At 41.5% G+C, this 17,841-nt stretch overlaps 1 protein-coding gene across 1 annotated transcript in view; it reads left to right on the forward strand.

Moving 5' to 3' along the window:
• The window catches only part of CDK19 (cyclin dependent kinase 19), a 130,693-nt gene that overhangs the window by 94,729 nt on the left and 18,123 nt on the right, over positions 1 to 17,841 (forward strand). The window contains exons 7-9 of the mRNA XM_075268151.1: positions 1,193 to 1,336; positions 2,360 to 2,429; positions 4,800 to 4,872. Coding sequence (XP_075124252.1) covers positions 1,193 to 1,336; positions 2,360 to 2,429; positions 4,800 to 4,872 — 287 coding nt within the window. The remainder of the gene's footprint in view (positions 1 to 1,192; positions 1,337 to 2,359; positions 2,430 to 4,799; positions 4,873 to 17,841) is intronic.

Here is a 17,841-nt window from a genome sequence, read left to right on the forward strand (position 1 = left end):
TTCAAGATTAAAAGCAGGCAGAGTGCTGGATTTCTAGATGTGATGACCCTTGGATTCATCTACAAGTGTCAAATTAATCTACTAGTTAAGTCAGTATTTTCTGTTCTGTCTTTCTGTACAGACTATGGGCATTTGGACACTCGACATCCATTATAGTTTAAAGGGGCTCTATCATTGGGAAAATACATTTTTAGATAAACACATCCTTGCATAGCCTTTAGAAAGGCTATTTCACATATACCTTTTGTATGTAAATTGCCTCAGCAGATTTTGAATAAGTCCGTTTTTATTCATATGTTAATGAGCTTAGGGGTGCTATTTTAATATAAGACCACATTAGCTAGTCCAGTCCTTGCCAGTGTGAAATAGCAATAATGGGTCTATAGCCCAAAGGCACATGCCGTTTGATAAATAGTTTTATCTCAGTATCAACCATTATCATTGACATGTATGGACTGTCCTAGAACCCTGCGGCTTTCAGGGATTATTTCACTCCCCTCAAGTCTTTCACTCAGACTGCAAATTGAACATAAATTGCACCCCAATACAGTCCAAATTACTGCCACTACTACTGACTTACTAGGCTCAGCAGCAATCTCACTCACATAATCACAAATTTCTCTCAGACAAACATACTATAAAAAGTTAATGGGTATATAGAGCATACCCTAGAGCCCCAAGAGTTCACTGTTTTTATAAAGATGAGCCCCCTTCATACTCAGCCACGCCCCTTGCCAGGTGTGCCCCCTCCTCTTTCTTCCTTGAGATGGGGGATTAGCAGCTTTATCCTCATTTCCACCTTGGAAAGATGAGTACTTGGAGGCTTCTGAGGTCAATTCTGGTTGTTAAGTTGGCCTATCTGATATTATTTCAGAGTATGCTGCTAGTCCGGATCATAAAGAGTCAGGGAATCTGATCCTGTGATCACAGGAAAGAAATGCACCACTACTTACCAGCCCCAGACATATATCACTATAATACACAATATAATTTACTAGGGATATGAACAAATGGAGTTGTGTCATCACAGGGCATAAGTATAACCTATGCTTTTAACTTTATCTGCTTTTCCTCTGACTCCAGCAATGTTTTCGTTGTAAGAATGAATATTAGGTTTTTCATTTAAACTTGTTAATTAAATTTTAATCGTTACAGTATAATACTCTAATTTAGTAACTCATTATTTTAACAGATATCTGGGCTATTGGCTGCATTTTTGCAGAATTATTGACATCAGAACCCATTTTTCATTGTCGTCAAGAAGATATCAAGACAAGTAACCCATTCCATCATGACCAGCTGGATCGTATATTTAGTGTGATGGGATTTCCTGCAGGTAAATCGCGACTAAGGGAGCCTTCACACGGAGTTTACGCTCCGCTATTTCTGAACGTAAACTCGTTCCACTCAATCCACTCCTGGCTTTGGCTTAAAAGCCTCAGCAAAAACAGCCACCAAAAAAGCAGCTTTTCTGCAATCTGGGGTCTTAGCCTTCAAGAGGTTGTCTAGACAAAAAAAACCTAATTTTTAAAACAGGCCAATGGAGGTAAAAAAAAAAAAAAAATCATACTCGCCTGTCCACGGTGCTCCTGTGTCCTCCCAGCGTGGTCTGGTCCTGCTGCCCCGGTGTCTTCTCAAAGTGCTACTGTTCGCCGGCTTTGACATCCCAAATCCCTTCCGCTGAAGCTGCTGATTGGCCTCAGTGGTCACGTGACTACTGCGGTCAATCAGTGGCCTCAGGGGAGGCGCTGGTACGTCACAGGTAGTGATGTTACTTGCCCTTCACTGAGGCCGCTGATTAGCCTCTTTGGTCACATGTGTGGGGGACTTCCATCGGAAGACAACAATAGACCAGGAGGACTGCACTGGAAAGCACTGGGGAAAGGTGAGTATGAATTTTATTTTTTTTTCCATCTCCCCAGACTGATTAAAAAAATATATTTTTGTTGCCTGGACAACCCCTTTAAGTCTGATGTTTAAAATTAAGTGTGGATGCTTTCTATATCCCGACTAAGAACATTGTGTTCACTGAACAAATAGCTGTTTTGATGTAGGTAATCTTCCCACAAGCATTCATATTTTCTATTCTCAAAGGTGTCTGGACAGTTGGCAGATGATCATCAACACCATTATCGCCCTTTTTATGGGTCGTATGATGAGATGACAATGAAAGTACTTGAAGGAGCAGATGCTTGGTCATGCAGCATTCTGCAGTCATGTTTTATATGACATTATCTACATCAGCTACTTAGTTTCTTTCTATATATAACGTGTCTATATAAATGATCTCATACTTATTTTTGTTATGAATTGTTTCAATCGGCCTGAGCAAAATAATAAAACATTACCGTCTCTTCAGATAAAGACTGGGAAGATATTAGAAAGATGCCAGAATACCCTACTCTTCAGAAAGACTTCAGAAGAACTACGTAAGTTTATTGTATTTCCTTTTTTTAAAAAAATAAAAATAAATAAATAAAAATACATATTTAGGGGTTTTTTGTCTGTGCAGAACAATGACACAAGAATACCCCATGTGTTATTATGCAATACATTACAGATGTAGTAAATTTAACTTGGGAAAAAGTTTGCAAATGAGCTTTAAACACACTGTTGCAACTATTTACCACCTGGACAAGAAAACTTCTACTTTTCCTCTACCTCTGTACTGCAGCGAAAATCCTCATAACTGAAGAGTCCCCCACTCCCAGCTCCAACCTCCTGACCCAAATGAAGGGTATTTGTAGCCTTGAGTATTTGACAGCCAGTCTCAATAACACTGTTGAGGTGATCCAAGCCATTGGGACACCTATTGCACTCTGCAAGATTTATGATCAAGTATCCTGTCTCTCCTTCTGTCCTTACCCCCTCATACCTTTTTGTCTTTCCCCTTGTCCATTGTCCCCCCTTGCCCTTGTCCCCCCTTGTTCTTATCTCTGACTTGTACACTGCATTGTTCATGTTTTTCTCCAGGCATTCTGCATGTACTTGGCTGTAACCCTTGCCTCCTTCGTTGTAATTATTTAGTACCTCTCTTTGTAAAAAAATAAATAAATTTCAAAAAATATTACAGTTTAAAAAAAACCCAAAATATTCTAACTTCATGAAGAATATTGTGGAACTGCAATGCATTAGATGCATTGCATTTCTCTTGGCATTTAATTTATGTCCCTATCCGCATATTATACAGCTTTGCTTTAAAGGGGTTGTCCCACCTTGACAGCTTCTTTTACCAATGAAGCAAGTTTAAAGGTCAACTGATCACTATGGATACAACTATTCTGTTGTCAAAAGAAGTTGTTGCCAGGTATACATTTTCAGCCACAAAATCAGAAATATAGTATTATTTGGTGGCCGTTAAAGTGAATGCCTATACACGTAATACAAGAGTAGGCCAGGATGATGCACTGGTATCATACCCCTGCTCTTCTTCATACTTTGAACACTGCGATTCCCCCAGGGTGTTGGCGTTGCTAAATTGCAGTGGGTACCCTTCACCACATTTTTTGGACGTGTCCTCTTATTCTGGGCTTCTGAAGAGAGATTAAGGCTCTGACAGTTGCTGTCTTCATTCAGGGGGTCCCCCTTGATTACCTCCTTGGCCTTCCTCCTAGACACCTGGGTAGGAAGGCGTCCAGGCTTTTCCTATACCTTAGCACTGTGGCTAAGACTCTCCTAGCTAAACATTGGAAGAGTGTAGCCCCCCACAGGTCCTTAATTACTGGCCAAGAGGAAGGATATGCGGAGCCTTGAGTATCTGATTGCAGTCTTAATAATACCCTTGATGCCTTCCAGTCTATTTGGGCTCCCTGGGACACTTACTGCATCCCGCAGGGCTTTTGATCCTGGACCTCCCTCCCCCATTCCCTCCTCCTTTCTACCCCTGCTCTTCTCCCATGTCTTTTGTCTTATGTTTGTCATCTGCCCCCCCCCCCCCAATTTTTCTTTTCTTTTTTTCTCTCTTTAGTTGGCCCTTGGGCTTTGATTATATGATCGCATTTCACTTTGTGCTTTTAGTTATCGGTATCTGCCCCTCCGTCCTGTTCCTATGTTTCTGTTCTTGGATTTTGTACTGAAAATATCTTTAATAAAAAGTTCAGTTGATAAAACAAAAAAAAACAAACAAAAAAAAAAAAAAGAATAGGCTAGGACTGATGAGAGTGCCATCAGCGCATATGAAAAGGACTTGTCTTGAAGAAGCAATCACCCTAAGGAAAAGACAAACAGATGTGCATTGTTGCGAGGCACATAATCTCTACAAATTTGCAACCCTGTGAGCTTTTATGGGTACCTGCATATAGACCATCCTCATGTGATAAATTCTAAATAAATGGCAAAACTGTGTGAAAATTCTACATGTGAATAGAGCATTATGTCCACAATGCATTGCTAATAAGTCATCTAAAGAGGCTGATCAATCAAACTGTTATTGACTGTCCTGGATATCCAGAGCACTTTATACAGGCTGCAACAACATTCACTCAGTGTGTGTGTGGCATAAGGAGCCGTAATGGAGTCATAACAGCAGTATACTGTTGCTGCCAAAACTCACAGAGTATCGATTGAAGTGAAAAGAATAGATGCCAAGAGCTCACTTCAAAGACCTTGTCGGAATATGCCTATTTTGATTGTAGTGTTTAGCTTGGGACAAGCATCTTTGCTGCCAGCAGGCACGTTAAATATTGTACTTGGCTGTCTCCAGTATTTGGTGATGTTTGTTAAATTGTTTCCTAAGTGCTCTGGACATTTTATGGCCAGTAAACTGTCTCTTTATGTGTCTGCCCAAATTTATTTTACAGGTATGCTAACAGTAGCTTGATCAAATACATGGAAAAGCACAAGGTGAAGCCTGATAGTAAAGTTTTTCTTCTGGTAAGTGACTAGATTAATAAATTACAGTAAGCAGATTGTTTAAAGTGTAACTCCGGCAGCATTTGTGACATTATTAAAGTCTGTAGTATCCTTTATTAACACATTTTGGCTTTCTGTCAAATCCTGCATTACTTTAGTCTTTTGCTTGCTTCTCTATTGAGAACTATAACTGTGTATAGTGTATGGGCTTGGGAAGGATCACTTCAGTTATATCTTAAGCATTATAAACATACAAACTTGCTTCTGGTGTCCTATGCAAGGGAAGATTCTGATATTTTATAAATTTCATCTTTCATATAACACTACAATTTTACCTGTACTATTTCTAGAGTTATCACAGTTTGAAAATGTAATTGGGATTGAGATACACATGTGTGTGTATACATATATATATATATATATATATATATATATATATATATATATATACACACAACTGAAAACACGTTTGGTATATTTGGCATCGGGAGCATCTCCCAATTCCAACTGTGTTTTCAACTAGTGATATCTCTGAAAATAATATAGGTAGAATTGCAGTCTCCTCTCTTAAATTTCTTCTTTCATACAACACCAGAAACAAGTTTTTACTCTTTATACACCTGTATTTTTTCTGCATTACCCACCAAAGTCTGTACACTGTACACAGTTAGGGACACTTTCTGATAAACCGGTGACAATTCGTTTCACCGCTACTGAAACGGAATTTCACCAGTAATCTCCTTCCCCAGCCCCATCAATACTTACGTGTCTTCCTGTGTCCGGGACGGCTCCTCCTCTCTTCCTCTCTTGAAGTGCCTGGAGGTGACTGCAAGACATGCTCAGTAGAGATGGCAACTGCGCACAGAGAAGAGGAAAGGAGGAGCCGTCTCCCAGATCTGAAGCTAGGTAAGTATGATGCGATGGGCCAGCAGGGGTGGGCTTATTTAGTTACTTGAGAAGGAATAGTAGTGGGCGGGATAGCTTAGTGTAGGTTAGCAAGGGAGACAGGGAGGGGGTGTAACGGAGTGAGAGAGGAGGGGGGAGAGCCGTGACAGAGAGGTACTGTGGCACACAGGAAGTTACATAGTAGAAAGCTAACACCAAGTAAACAAATGCAGAAGATACCAGGAGCTCCTACAGACACCTAGAAACCACTAAAAAACCTGGTAAAAGTATATGGGTGTACTTTTAACCCATTAAGAGCATTAACAGACCTTTTAAACAAAAAAGTTTTTGTGCCCGGAAAACCCCTTTAAGCCCTCATATGGCTCTGTGAACGGAAAAGTAAAAAGAACTTTATTAGGTTTTCGAAAGCATGTAAACAAAAGCAGAAGATTTCAGGAACTCCCACAGACAGCTAGAAATCACTCAAAACACTGCTCAAAAATGAAAATTCAAAAATGCCTGCAGCTGGAAGGGGTTAAACAGGATATATATTAGGAAGTGTTTTGTATTGGTGCATCCTTTATTTGGCTGTTATATATTTTTTTTTAAAACTGGATAACTCTTTTAAGTACCGTATTTTTCGGACTATAAGACGCACTGGACTATAAGACGCACCCAGGTTTTAGAGGAGAAAAATAGGGAAAAAAAATTTTCAGGCAAAAAATGGTAAAATATTTAATATATGGGAGTTGTAGTTTTGGAACAGCTGCAAGGCCACATTGACAGGTGACCCTGCAGCTGTACGGGGATGTATAGGGCGTTTTTTTTGTGGGGCCAGGTGTACTTTTTAGTTATACCATTTTGGGAAATGTTTATTGCTTAGATCACCTTTTATTTAATTCAGAGGCAAAACAGAGAGAAAAACCCGGCAGTTTAGCACTTTTGATTTTGACGTTCACTGTACATAAAAATATTAGTAGACCGGGCATTTTCAGACACAGGGATACCTAATGTGTATGTTTCACAGTAATGTTATACTTTTATATGTATTCTAGGGAAAGGAGGTGAACTTTTATTTATTTTATTTTTTATTATATTTTTTTTGTGTTTTTTTTTTTTACTATTTTATTATCCCCCGCCTAGGGGGCTTGAACCTGCAATCATTTGATTGCAAGTCCCATAGATGGCAATACAAGTGTATTGCCGTCTATGGGAGATTCTATACATTACTATCGCGGAGGGTCATAGACCAGCAGCGATAGTAAGATATATCTATGACAGGCCTGGGAGCCTTCATTAGGCTCCCGGCTGTCATCGGAACAGGTCGGCTCCTGCGGCCTCGCCGTGCAGGAGCCGGCCTGCATCACTAAAGGTATGGGGCCGGTGGGGACCGGCCCCGGGGCTAACTGACTGCCGGGACCTGTGGAGGAGGAGCGGATTTGCAGCATGGTCGCGCTACTGCCACCGCTGGCAATCTGCAGGCCCCGGCAGCTAAGACAGTCCCCGGCATCTGCTGTAATAGACCGGCGGATGCCGGGGAGTGTCTTAGCTGCCGGGGCCTGCAGATTGTCACGCTCCTGCCGCTGAAGAAAACCAGCGGTGGCAGTAGCGCGGCAATCTGCAGGCCCCGGCAGCTAAGACACTCCCCGGCAGGTGGCAGTAGCGCGGCAATCTGCAGGCCCCGGCAGCTAAGACACTCCCCGGCATCCGCCGGTCTATTACAGCAGATGCCGGGGACTGTCTTAGCTGCCGGGGCCTGCAGATTGTCACACTCCTGCCGCTGAAGAAAACCAGCGGTGGCAGTAGCGCGGCCATGCTGCAAACCCACTCCTCCACCCACATTCAGACTATAAGACGCACCCTCATTTTCCTCCGAAATTTTTGGGGAAAAAAGTGCGTCTTATAGTCCGAAAAATACGGTACTTCATTGTTAACACTGTGTGGAGGTAAATGCATATAAAATGGTATTACTGATTACTGGATAGAACTTCATACACTTTTGCAGGCTTCAAAACCCAACATTCTGGCTTTCCAGCCAGGATCGGCAAGTGAATAGGGGCCCTAACGGCCTATTTAAAAAAAAAAAAACGCAGCGGTAGCGGCTGTCACCGGGCCCCCTAATGGCCCGTGCCCTGTGGCAGCCGCCTCCGCTGCCTCTATGGTAGTTACGCCCCTGGCTGAACCCTAAATTTTGCAATATTTGTAATAAGTACTGTAGGGGCCTCTATGGGACATATGGGATAATATATTGTGTGGAAATGATACCATGAGACATTATACTGTATGGAGGAACCATTGTGGGAGATTATATTGTATGGAGTGGCCACTGTGGCAGATTATATTGCATGGAAGCCACTGTGGGACATTGTCTGGTATGGAGGCCACTATGAGACATTATATTGTGAGGAGAGTCACTGTGGAACATTATACTGTGTGCAAAGATGGTGTTATACCATGGGGGAGGCAGAAAAGGGGGCACTATGCTGTGTGAAGGTGGGGTGCACAAATCAAAAGTTTGCTAGTTACACCCCTGGCTTTAGGAGATTCACCAACCAGGCAGACACTTTCTTTCACTGACCCTGTGCTAGCTACAATAGAGGAATATGAGGGGGGAGGGGGAAATTGTTCTTTGTGGGTTTTCGGTTAAGTATGAAACATGGGACACATTTGAGTGTCTTCGTTCTAGTGTTGGTAATACTGGCCCCTTCCTGGTTAAATTTAAAGGGATAGTATCCTGATTTACAAATGTAATATCATTAATAGCATCCTTAGTTGCTAAATTCTCAATCTAGCTGAAGAAATGTCTTCTTATTGACCACTTTAAGTTTTTGGTATAAATTAAACATGAGTGTTGGTACAAAGTTTAAGCCTTTTGATAACACATTGTTGTGTGGGTTCACTGTCTATTTGTAATTCTAAATCAGATAAAACCTTCTGTATATATTTTCTTTCTGCCCTGTGCAGGCGTTTTTGGCTGTTGCCTCTTAATACCATCTTTACTCTTCCTTCTTCTATGAGGGCAGTAGTTCACATGAAAAGATCTATTGGGTGCCTAAAGCTAAGTCCCCTCGTTGCGGAAATGCTGCGTTTTTTGTTTCAAAAGGAATGGAAAGTAATGTAAAGTAAGATCATAGATGTTTCCCTTCTGTAAAATCTACTCCTGAGTTTGGCTAAAAACAACACAACAAAATCTGCAGGTAAAAAAATTCTGCGTTTCTGCAACATGGGTCCTTAGCATCAGAGTATTTAGGATTGCAAAGGTTACTAGGTCTCTGGACCTCCAGGCCACTTTTTATGAGGGAAGCATTCTGGATCTTGAACCTGGAGCCCCTAAGGGTCTAATTATTAGGGTGGATTTACTGTATCCGTATTAACAGTTTGTATAGAATTTATGATGTATATTATTTATTAATTTGGTGTATTCAGTTCTGTTTCTTTGGTGTATAATAAGCTGATAGCATTTTCCCTTGCTCAGGTATAACTGTATATGGCTGTTGTAAGCCGATGGCTGGTCAGGTAATGGAGGGGGTGTACATCTGGGTGAGATGAGAAAACTCCAGGAATGTTTGTTCTCAACAGACAACTTTCGTTTGCTGAGCATTTTGGTGAGTGCTAAGTACTGGGCTGGATTTTTAGGAATGACAGGACAGATTGGTAGTGGGACCTGTCATTCCATCCCTCTCCAGTCCACACTTTGGGGATGTTCTGGCAGCGACTCAGCTGCAGAGAGTCTCCTCGTCAAGGAGGCTTAAGAAGTCAGCTCCAGCAGCAACACTTTGACAGAGCTTGGCTGGAGAGCTGACAGAGAGGTCATATTTTTGGAGCTGTGTCCTGAATGATTCTACTGGCTTTTTGGTTTTCTGTTATTCTAGGTGAGGTAACCTATTCTATGGGAGCGTGCTATTCGAATAGTATTCGCTCATCTCTAACTTCAATTGTAACTTCTTACAATTGAATAGCACTCTCCCATTGCAATGTATGGAAGCGGCACGCAGACTTTGCCGGTGGCCGCCGCTTAACTCCTCGCGTGCCGAGCGCTTCCATTCATTTCAATGGAAGAGTGCCATTGAAATGAATAGAAGCGGCTGGCACGCGGGGGGTTAAGCGGCTACCGGCAAAGTCTGCATGCCGCTGCTTTCATTCACATATAAGGCGCACCGGACAACGCTGCGCCTTATAGTCCGGTGCGCCTTATATATGAACCTAGACAGGACTATAAGGCGCTCATGGGTAATGCGCCTTATAGTCCGCAAAATACGGTACAACTATTCTCTACAAGGTGGTGTCGTTGATACACACATTTGTTCTTTTATCTATGTTAATAAATTAGTAACTTCATGAATAATAAGTGAAAGTGGCTTTATCTTTTCCCTCACATAATGGCAACATTAGAGAGTTAATGTAAGGTACATAATGAATCACATAAAATGTGCTTAACATAAAAACTTCACTCAACGCGTTAAGAATGTTGGGTAGTTTGCTTGTTAAAGGCTCAGCAACTTTTTTCATATTTTCCATCTCTGCCTTCCAAAGTTCAGAACTTTTTATTTTTCTGTTGACTTAGTGATGTAAGGGCTTGTTATTTGTGTGAAGAATCCTAATTTTAGTTGGCACTATTTTGTGGTACAAATAATGTTTTGTTTGGCTTTTATGAATGTTTTGGGGGGTTGCATGAAAAAAATGTGCAGTCCTGTCATGTACGGGCCGTCCTAGCACGTGACGTGGGTGCGTCTGTCAGGAGTCAACTCACTACAATCACTAAATCTTGCACTCATCTTTCATTCAGGCTGAAAATTGAGTGTAAGTTGCACCCCAACACAGTCCACACATCTCAAATACACGCTGCCATTACTACTGATTTAGATCCAGCAGCAATCTCATGCACATATGCAGGTGTCTCAGACACACCTCAAAAAGATAAAGGGTTCATAGAGCAACACAAAATAACCTTAAAGTAAACGCTATAATACCAAAAGGGTTCAGTGCTATATACATACAAAACATTATAACAAGGACACTTAAAGAAGACAGCTTTGAAAATGAAAGGAAATAAAAACAAATAATACCCAGGTTTCTTTGCTCTTGGAGGATGCATGAGAGTCTTGGTTGCAGAATGGACACATCCCAGCTCTCCTTACTTGCTCTCAGATGTGACAAGAAATCTAGGTCTCAATCTCAATTAAGGCACGTGTCCAACCACACCTCCCTCCCTGCCAGGTGCCCCCTCCTCTTTTTCCCCAATGCAAGATCCTAAGAAAGCAAAATGTCTTCCTGGCTGTGGGGAAAGCAGTGTGGGGTTGAGCTCAAGGTCAGTAGCTTTCCTTCCTCCTTTGACATTTGTTTGTCTAGGGGTAATAAAACTGCTTGGCTGGTGCCAGAAAAGGCAATCTCCCCTTGTATACACATAAAACCACTGAAGCCAATTGACCTGCAACAAACACAGCATCAGACCAACAGGATTAGGTAATCCTATGGGAAGAATATGCAAATCCGCCTTCCATGATGTAATTAGGAAGACAGTTGCTGCCTCATTGTTGCAAACCAATAGAGGGCGCTCACTGGAATGTGCAAGCCTGTCTTAAGACAGGATTCCAGTGAAATAACCCAATAATGGCTGCTCCCTTTAGCCTCATGCCCGACCTTCCAAGAGGCCTTTGTTTAGCAATGACGCTGGGATTATTACCAGGTTATAGTCTCTCAATCGAGGACAGCTGTTTCGATCTGGTTGGATCTCATCAGCCCGATGTAGAGAGGACTATAACCTGGTAGAGGTGAGAGGCTTAGACAGGGTTCGGGGGATATTGTCACTCCTTAGGGAGAGACCACCATTAGGTGTGTGGAGACTTGTTAAGCCTTTAGCACTCCACTTTGCAAGGAACTATGGGAAGAATATGCAAATCCGCCTTCCATGATGTAATTAGGAAGACAGTTGCTGCCTCATTGTTGCAAACCAATAGAGGGCGCTCACTGGAATGTGCAAGCCTGTCTTAAGACAGGATTCCAGTGAAATAACCCAATAATGGCTGCTCCCTTTAGCCTCATGCCCGACCTTCCAAGAGGCCTTTGTTTAGCAATGACGCTGGGATTATTACCAGGTTATAGTCTCTCAATCGAGGACAGCTGTTTCGATCTGGTTGGATCTCATCAGCCCGATGTAGAGAGGACTATAACAATGAGGCAGCAACTGTCTTCCTAATTACATCATGGAAGGCGGATTTGCATATTCTTCCCATAGTTCCTTGCAAAGTGGAGTGCTAAAGGCTTAACAAGTCTCCACACACCTATATGGTGGTCTCTCCCTAAGGAGTGACAATATCCCCCGAACCCTGTCTAAGCCTCTCACCTCTACCAGGTTATAGTCCTCTCTACATCGGGCTGATGAGATCCAACCAGATCGAAACAGCTGTCCTCGATTGAGAGACTATAACCTGGTAATAATCCCAGCGTCATTGCTAAACAAAGGCCTCTTGGAAGGTCGGGCATGAGGCTAAAGGGAGCAGCCATTATTGGGTTATTTCACTGCAATCCTGTCTTAAGACAGGCTTGCACATTCCAGTGAGCGCCCTCTATTGGTTTGCAACAATGAGGCAGCAACTGTCTTCCTAATTACATCATGGAAGGCGGATTTGCATATTCTTCCCATAGTTCCTTGCAAAGTGGAGTGCTAAAGGCTTAACAAGTCTCCACACACCTATATGGTGGTCTCTCCCTAAGGAGTGACAATATCCCCCGAACCCTAGGTAATCCTATTAATGTTATAAATGTGAAAGTTTGTGAGTTTGTGGGTTTGTGTGTTTGGATGTTTGCATTTTCGGATGTTTGTTCCTCAATCACGGAAAAACCGCTCCACCGATTTGGCTGAAATTTTCCACAAACATAGTTAATACACCCGATTAAACAATAGGCTACTATTCGTCACAATAGCACACATACATTTGTGCCAGGACCCCCACAAAACCCAAACTCACACCACCATCTCTGCAATCTCACACACTTTGGACCATAGCAAGCCACAAAATTCCTATTGCCCTCTGCAGCCTCGCCCCTAACCCCACACAATCACATATACATATACTTTACCACTTTGCCTCTCACCTTAACGATACTCCAGGAGGCTCTCTTTAACGCTCCGGAGCAGCCATGTTTGCCGACCCCCACCGCTCTGGCAATCCGCGACACCACCCACCCATGTCAATACCCCTAGGCGGTCTAATAAATGCAAAAAAAAAAAGTTTAAAAAAAGTAAAAAAAATATAAAAAAATAAATAAAAAGGATTAAAAATTCAAATCACCCCCCTTTCCCTAGAACACATATAAAAGTAGTTAAAAACTGTGAAAAACATACATGTTGGGTATCCCCGCGTCCAAAATCGCCCGGTCTACAAAGCTACACAAATATTTTTCCTGTTCGGTAAACGCCGTAGCGGGAAAAATGGTCAAAAGTGCCAAACCGCCGTTTTTTCACTGTTTTGATTCTGATAAAAATTTCAATAAAAAGTGATCAAAGCAATAACATTTCCCGAAAATGGTAGAACTACAAAGTACACCCGGTCCTGCAAAGAAAGACGCCCTATACATCCCCGTACACGCACGTTTAAAAAAGTTACGGCTGTCGGAATATGGCGACTTTTCAAAAAATAATTTTTTAACACAGTTTTGGATTTTTTTTAAGGGGTCAAAATGTAAATAAAACCATATAAATTTGGTATCCCCGGAATCGTAACCAAACACAGAATACAGGGGACATGTCATTTTGGTTGCACAGTGAACGCCGTAAAACCAAAGCCCGTAAGAAAGTCGCAGAAATGCATTTTTTCTTCAAATCCACCCCATTCTGAATTTTTTCCCTGCTTCCCAGTACATTATATAGAATAAATAATGGTGGCATCATGAAGAAAAATTTGTCCCAGGAAAAATCAAGACCTCACATGGCTCTGGGAGCGGAGAAATAAAAAAGTTATGGGGTTTAGAAGGAGGGGAGTCAAAAACGAAAATCAAAAAATGCCATCGGCGGGAAAGGGTTAACTTCAAATACTTCTGTCCCAAAGTCACTATGTAAAGTTTCTCACAACACCGTATAGCAGCTCAAATACAAATTAACTTCAACACAAAAGTCTCATGTATTGTCTGAATTACAGCAAAAACAAGATACAAAGTTACATTTCATATCCCATACCTTATACACAGTACGAAAACCTTACCCATGCCTGTCTATACCCACTTCTACAGTCACCGCAGACGAAGTCGCGGGTACCAGCTAGTAATATTATAAATGTGAAAGTTTGTATGTTTGTGTGTTTGTTCCTTAATCACACAAAAACGGCTGAACGGATATGAATGAAATTCATAGATAGTTTGTAACCTCAATTAAAACATAGGCTGCTTTTTATCCTGGTAAATGACATGGCTTCACAACTGTTATGAATTTATGTTCACCTACTATATTACACTGCTCCTGCAGCAGCTTATCTCAGGTCACAGGGGTGTTATCTCTCTGTGTAAACACATGCTAACCCTCAGTCTATTGTGTACAAGCATTTGCATATTATCTGATTTGCTCCAGGCAGTGCAGACAAACTGACGTGGGCAAACACCTTTAATCCAAATTGGTAGTTTGTCAATTTTAAACATGCCTGGAAAAAGAGAATCTAATTTGTCGCAAACAACGAGAGCTATGATGGTAGCCAGAAGTCACAGAGTTCTCCTCAAGCGGAGCTGACGGGGATCATCGACCCCAACAACACATGCATTATATAGCGTCACAGTGAGCTGCTGAGATGCCGGAACAATTACAGGCTCGGTGCGGAGAACAACTTGAGTGCCAGGCCAACTTGAGAGCTGCCGAAACGCCGGAGCAGGTGGATCATCAATGCCAACAACAAGCTCATTATATGGTGTCCCAGTGAGCTGCTGAGATGCTGTAACAATCACGTTCAAAGCGCGAGTAACGGGTTCAGCAGCAGGCCAGCTTGAGAGTTGCTGAAACGCTGGAGCATGTGGATCATCAACGCCAACAACACGCTCATTATATGGCTTTCCAGCGAGCTGCTGAGATGCCGGAACAATCCCAGGTACAGCGCGAGGTATGAATTCAGCGACAGACCAGCTTGACAGCTGTCGAAACGCCGGAGCATGCGGATCATCAACACCAACAACACGCTCATTATATGGCATCCCAGCTAGCTTCTGAGATGCCGGAACAATCACAGGCACGCTCCGAGGAACAAGTTCAGCAGCAGGACAACTGAAGAACTGGCAAAACACCGGAGCAGGCAAACCATAGACGGCAGCAATATACTGAATATAGGCGGATCATCCACTCCAACAACCCGCAGACGAAGTCGCGGGCAGAGGCTAGTAAAGTATAAATACTTCCTAAACAGTCTATATTCCTTTTGTAGACATTCTTGGCTTTGGCTGAAAAAAGCAGTGTTTCCACAATGTGGGGCCTCAGCTTGAAGAAGTAAATCAATTAACAATCTTCCCCTAGTCTCTCTATAGACTTCTGTGTATGATCAGAGAGAAAGATTCTATACAGAAAAATAGCCTGAGTGAAGATGAAAAAGAGTAGAGCAGCCTAAAAAGTGGAAGAGAAAACATATTTATCTAATAAGATATATTAAAGTTTCTTATATGCGCATGTACTGTTCAATTATAAGAGTTGTTATACAAAATTTCATTGAATTTTTGGTGCATTTTAAAAAAATTTCTATGTTATCTTTAGTTTAAAAAAATTCTAAAAACCAATTGAGTCGGGTTAAAAAACTGATTTTATGCAGAGAGTCAAATACAGATGTGACCCAGGCTTAGGTAATGAGGTATACATATACACTGATGGGCAAAAGGGTAACAATGTTTTGAACTTTTGACTTTCAGGTGCTATATCACGCCATCCACTACAGCTTAGAACGTGAAACTACCATCATTTTATAGACAATCAATTTGTCTCTCTCGTACACAAATTTGACTTTCAACAATTTAGCATATGATTAGTTATACAGATTCTTGCATTGCTTTGTTACTGTTTTGCTCCTGGTGGTGGAAAAATACTACGAATTACAACCTCATCTCACATTCTCTAATACAGGGGTCAGTGACCTTCAGTGCTCCAGCTGCTGTGAAACTAGAACTCTCAACATGCTCCATTCACTTCCATGGGAGTTCCAAGAACAGCAGAGCAAGTATACATGCTGGGAGTTGTAGTTTTACAACAGCTGGAGTGCCGAAGGTTGCCTACCCCTGCTCTAATAGCTCAGTGTGTTATTAGGTTGATTCCTAGGCGAAATGTCACTGGTTCAAATTGAGGATCAGCCATGAAGATTTCCCAAAAAAAGAGAAACAGCATCATCCGGTTAATAAATAAAGGTCTTTTGGCCAAGAAAATTGACAAACTACATCATATGAGAGACATGACAGTTGGAAGAATAGGAAATGAAGTCTGTCCATCCATTCAAAAGCCAAGGGGTGGACGCTCAGACAAAATATGAGAGTCAACAAGCCAGCCCATCACAAGGTCTATCAGTTCTGGTGCGAAAAACTCGGTGGAAGGGGCTCGTATACGTCATAAAAATGAGATCACAGATGTCCATAGAAGAACCATGTGATGTGTGTTGCACAGGTCTGGAATGGTGGCCTGAAAAAAGTTGAAGTCCCGACTTCAATATCATCTTAAGAAGAAAAAAAAGTACAATAAATGGACAGTATAAGATTAGAAATGGGTGATTTAGAGCGATGAGACGAAAGACTGGGGTCTGATGGGTGCAAATGGGTCTGGAAGAAACAATGTAAAAGGGGGCTAATGGGTCAAGAAATTGAGGGAGCTGTCAAGTTTGGTGGAGGAAACATGATAATATGGGGTTATTTCAGTCAAAGGCGTTGGATAATTTACCAAGATCGATGCTGCTCTCAATGATGAGCTACATGTGAGTATCCTACATGATGAGTTATTTTGTACACTTGAGTAGTATGGGTAGAAAAAAAAAAGACGACATAGTGTTCCAGCAGGACAACAACCCAAGGCATACATCGAGATTAGTGAAGAAATGGTTCAATGACAACGAAGTAGAGGTACTGGATTGGTCCCCACAGTCCCCAAACCTCAACCCAACCCAATCAAATACTTGTGGGTACTGCTGAAGAGTAAGTTGTAGTCATACCCAAGTGAGCCGTCCAGTATGCACCAACATTGGGAATGTGTAAAAGAAACTTGGGATTAGACCTGCTGGAATCAAATCAAGCGCATGCCCAGAAGGATTCAGGCAGTGTTGAAAGCAAAAGGTGGATTTACAAAAATAGTAAAAATTAAAATTTAGATTTTTATAAGCAAAACAAAATGTAGTTACCTGACAAGAACCTGCATAACTAATCATATGCTAAATAGTTGCCCAAGTTAAATTTATACATGAGATAGCCAAGATGGTTGTCTTTAAAATGGTGGTAGTCTCAAATTTGACGCTGTAGTGGATGGTGAGATTTGGAGCCTGAAAGTAAAAAACATTGTTACCTTTTTGCTCATTAGTGTAACTCCAAACTATCTAACAAATTAAAGAGGACCTGTCACCAAGTAGAAAATGCTAAATAATATACATACATGATTCTTGCTGTTCAATCTGCCATTTTTCTTTTTTTAAGTCTGTCCACCTATTCAATACCTCAACACCCATCCTCAAAAAAAAATACAATAGAAGATGATAACAAAGAAATTGTACATACCAGAATATGGTACCAATACAAACTACTTACCCAGCAAAAAAGATCTCTCTCCATCAACAAAGAAGTAAAAAAGTTATGGATGTAACAATACAGTGTCCTCAGGTGAATTGCTAATTTTTGTAAAATGGTGTTTAATTTAGCAAAAAAATTATAAAACCATAATGAAACACTGGTATAAATTGCCATGTCATTCTAAAAGTATAGCGAATATCATAAATACAAAAAATAATGAAAGGACTTGTGATGATGAGAGAACTCCAGTTTCTGTAATTTTCTTTGATAAGTGTTTTATATACAAACTAGCTGGTACCCGCGACTTCGTCTGCGGTGACTGTAGAAGTGGGTATAGACAGGCATGGGTAAGGTTTTCGTACTGTGTATAAGGTATGGGAT

This window comes from Leptodactylus fuscus, chromosome 3, assembly GCF_031893055.1.
Source record: "Leptodactylus fuscus isolate aLepFus1 chromosome 3, aLepFus1.hap2, whole genome shotgun sequence".
Lineage (NCBI taxonomy): Eukaryota > Metazoa > Chordata > Amphibia > Anura > Leptodactylidae > Leptodactylus > Leptodactylus fuscus.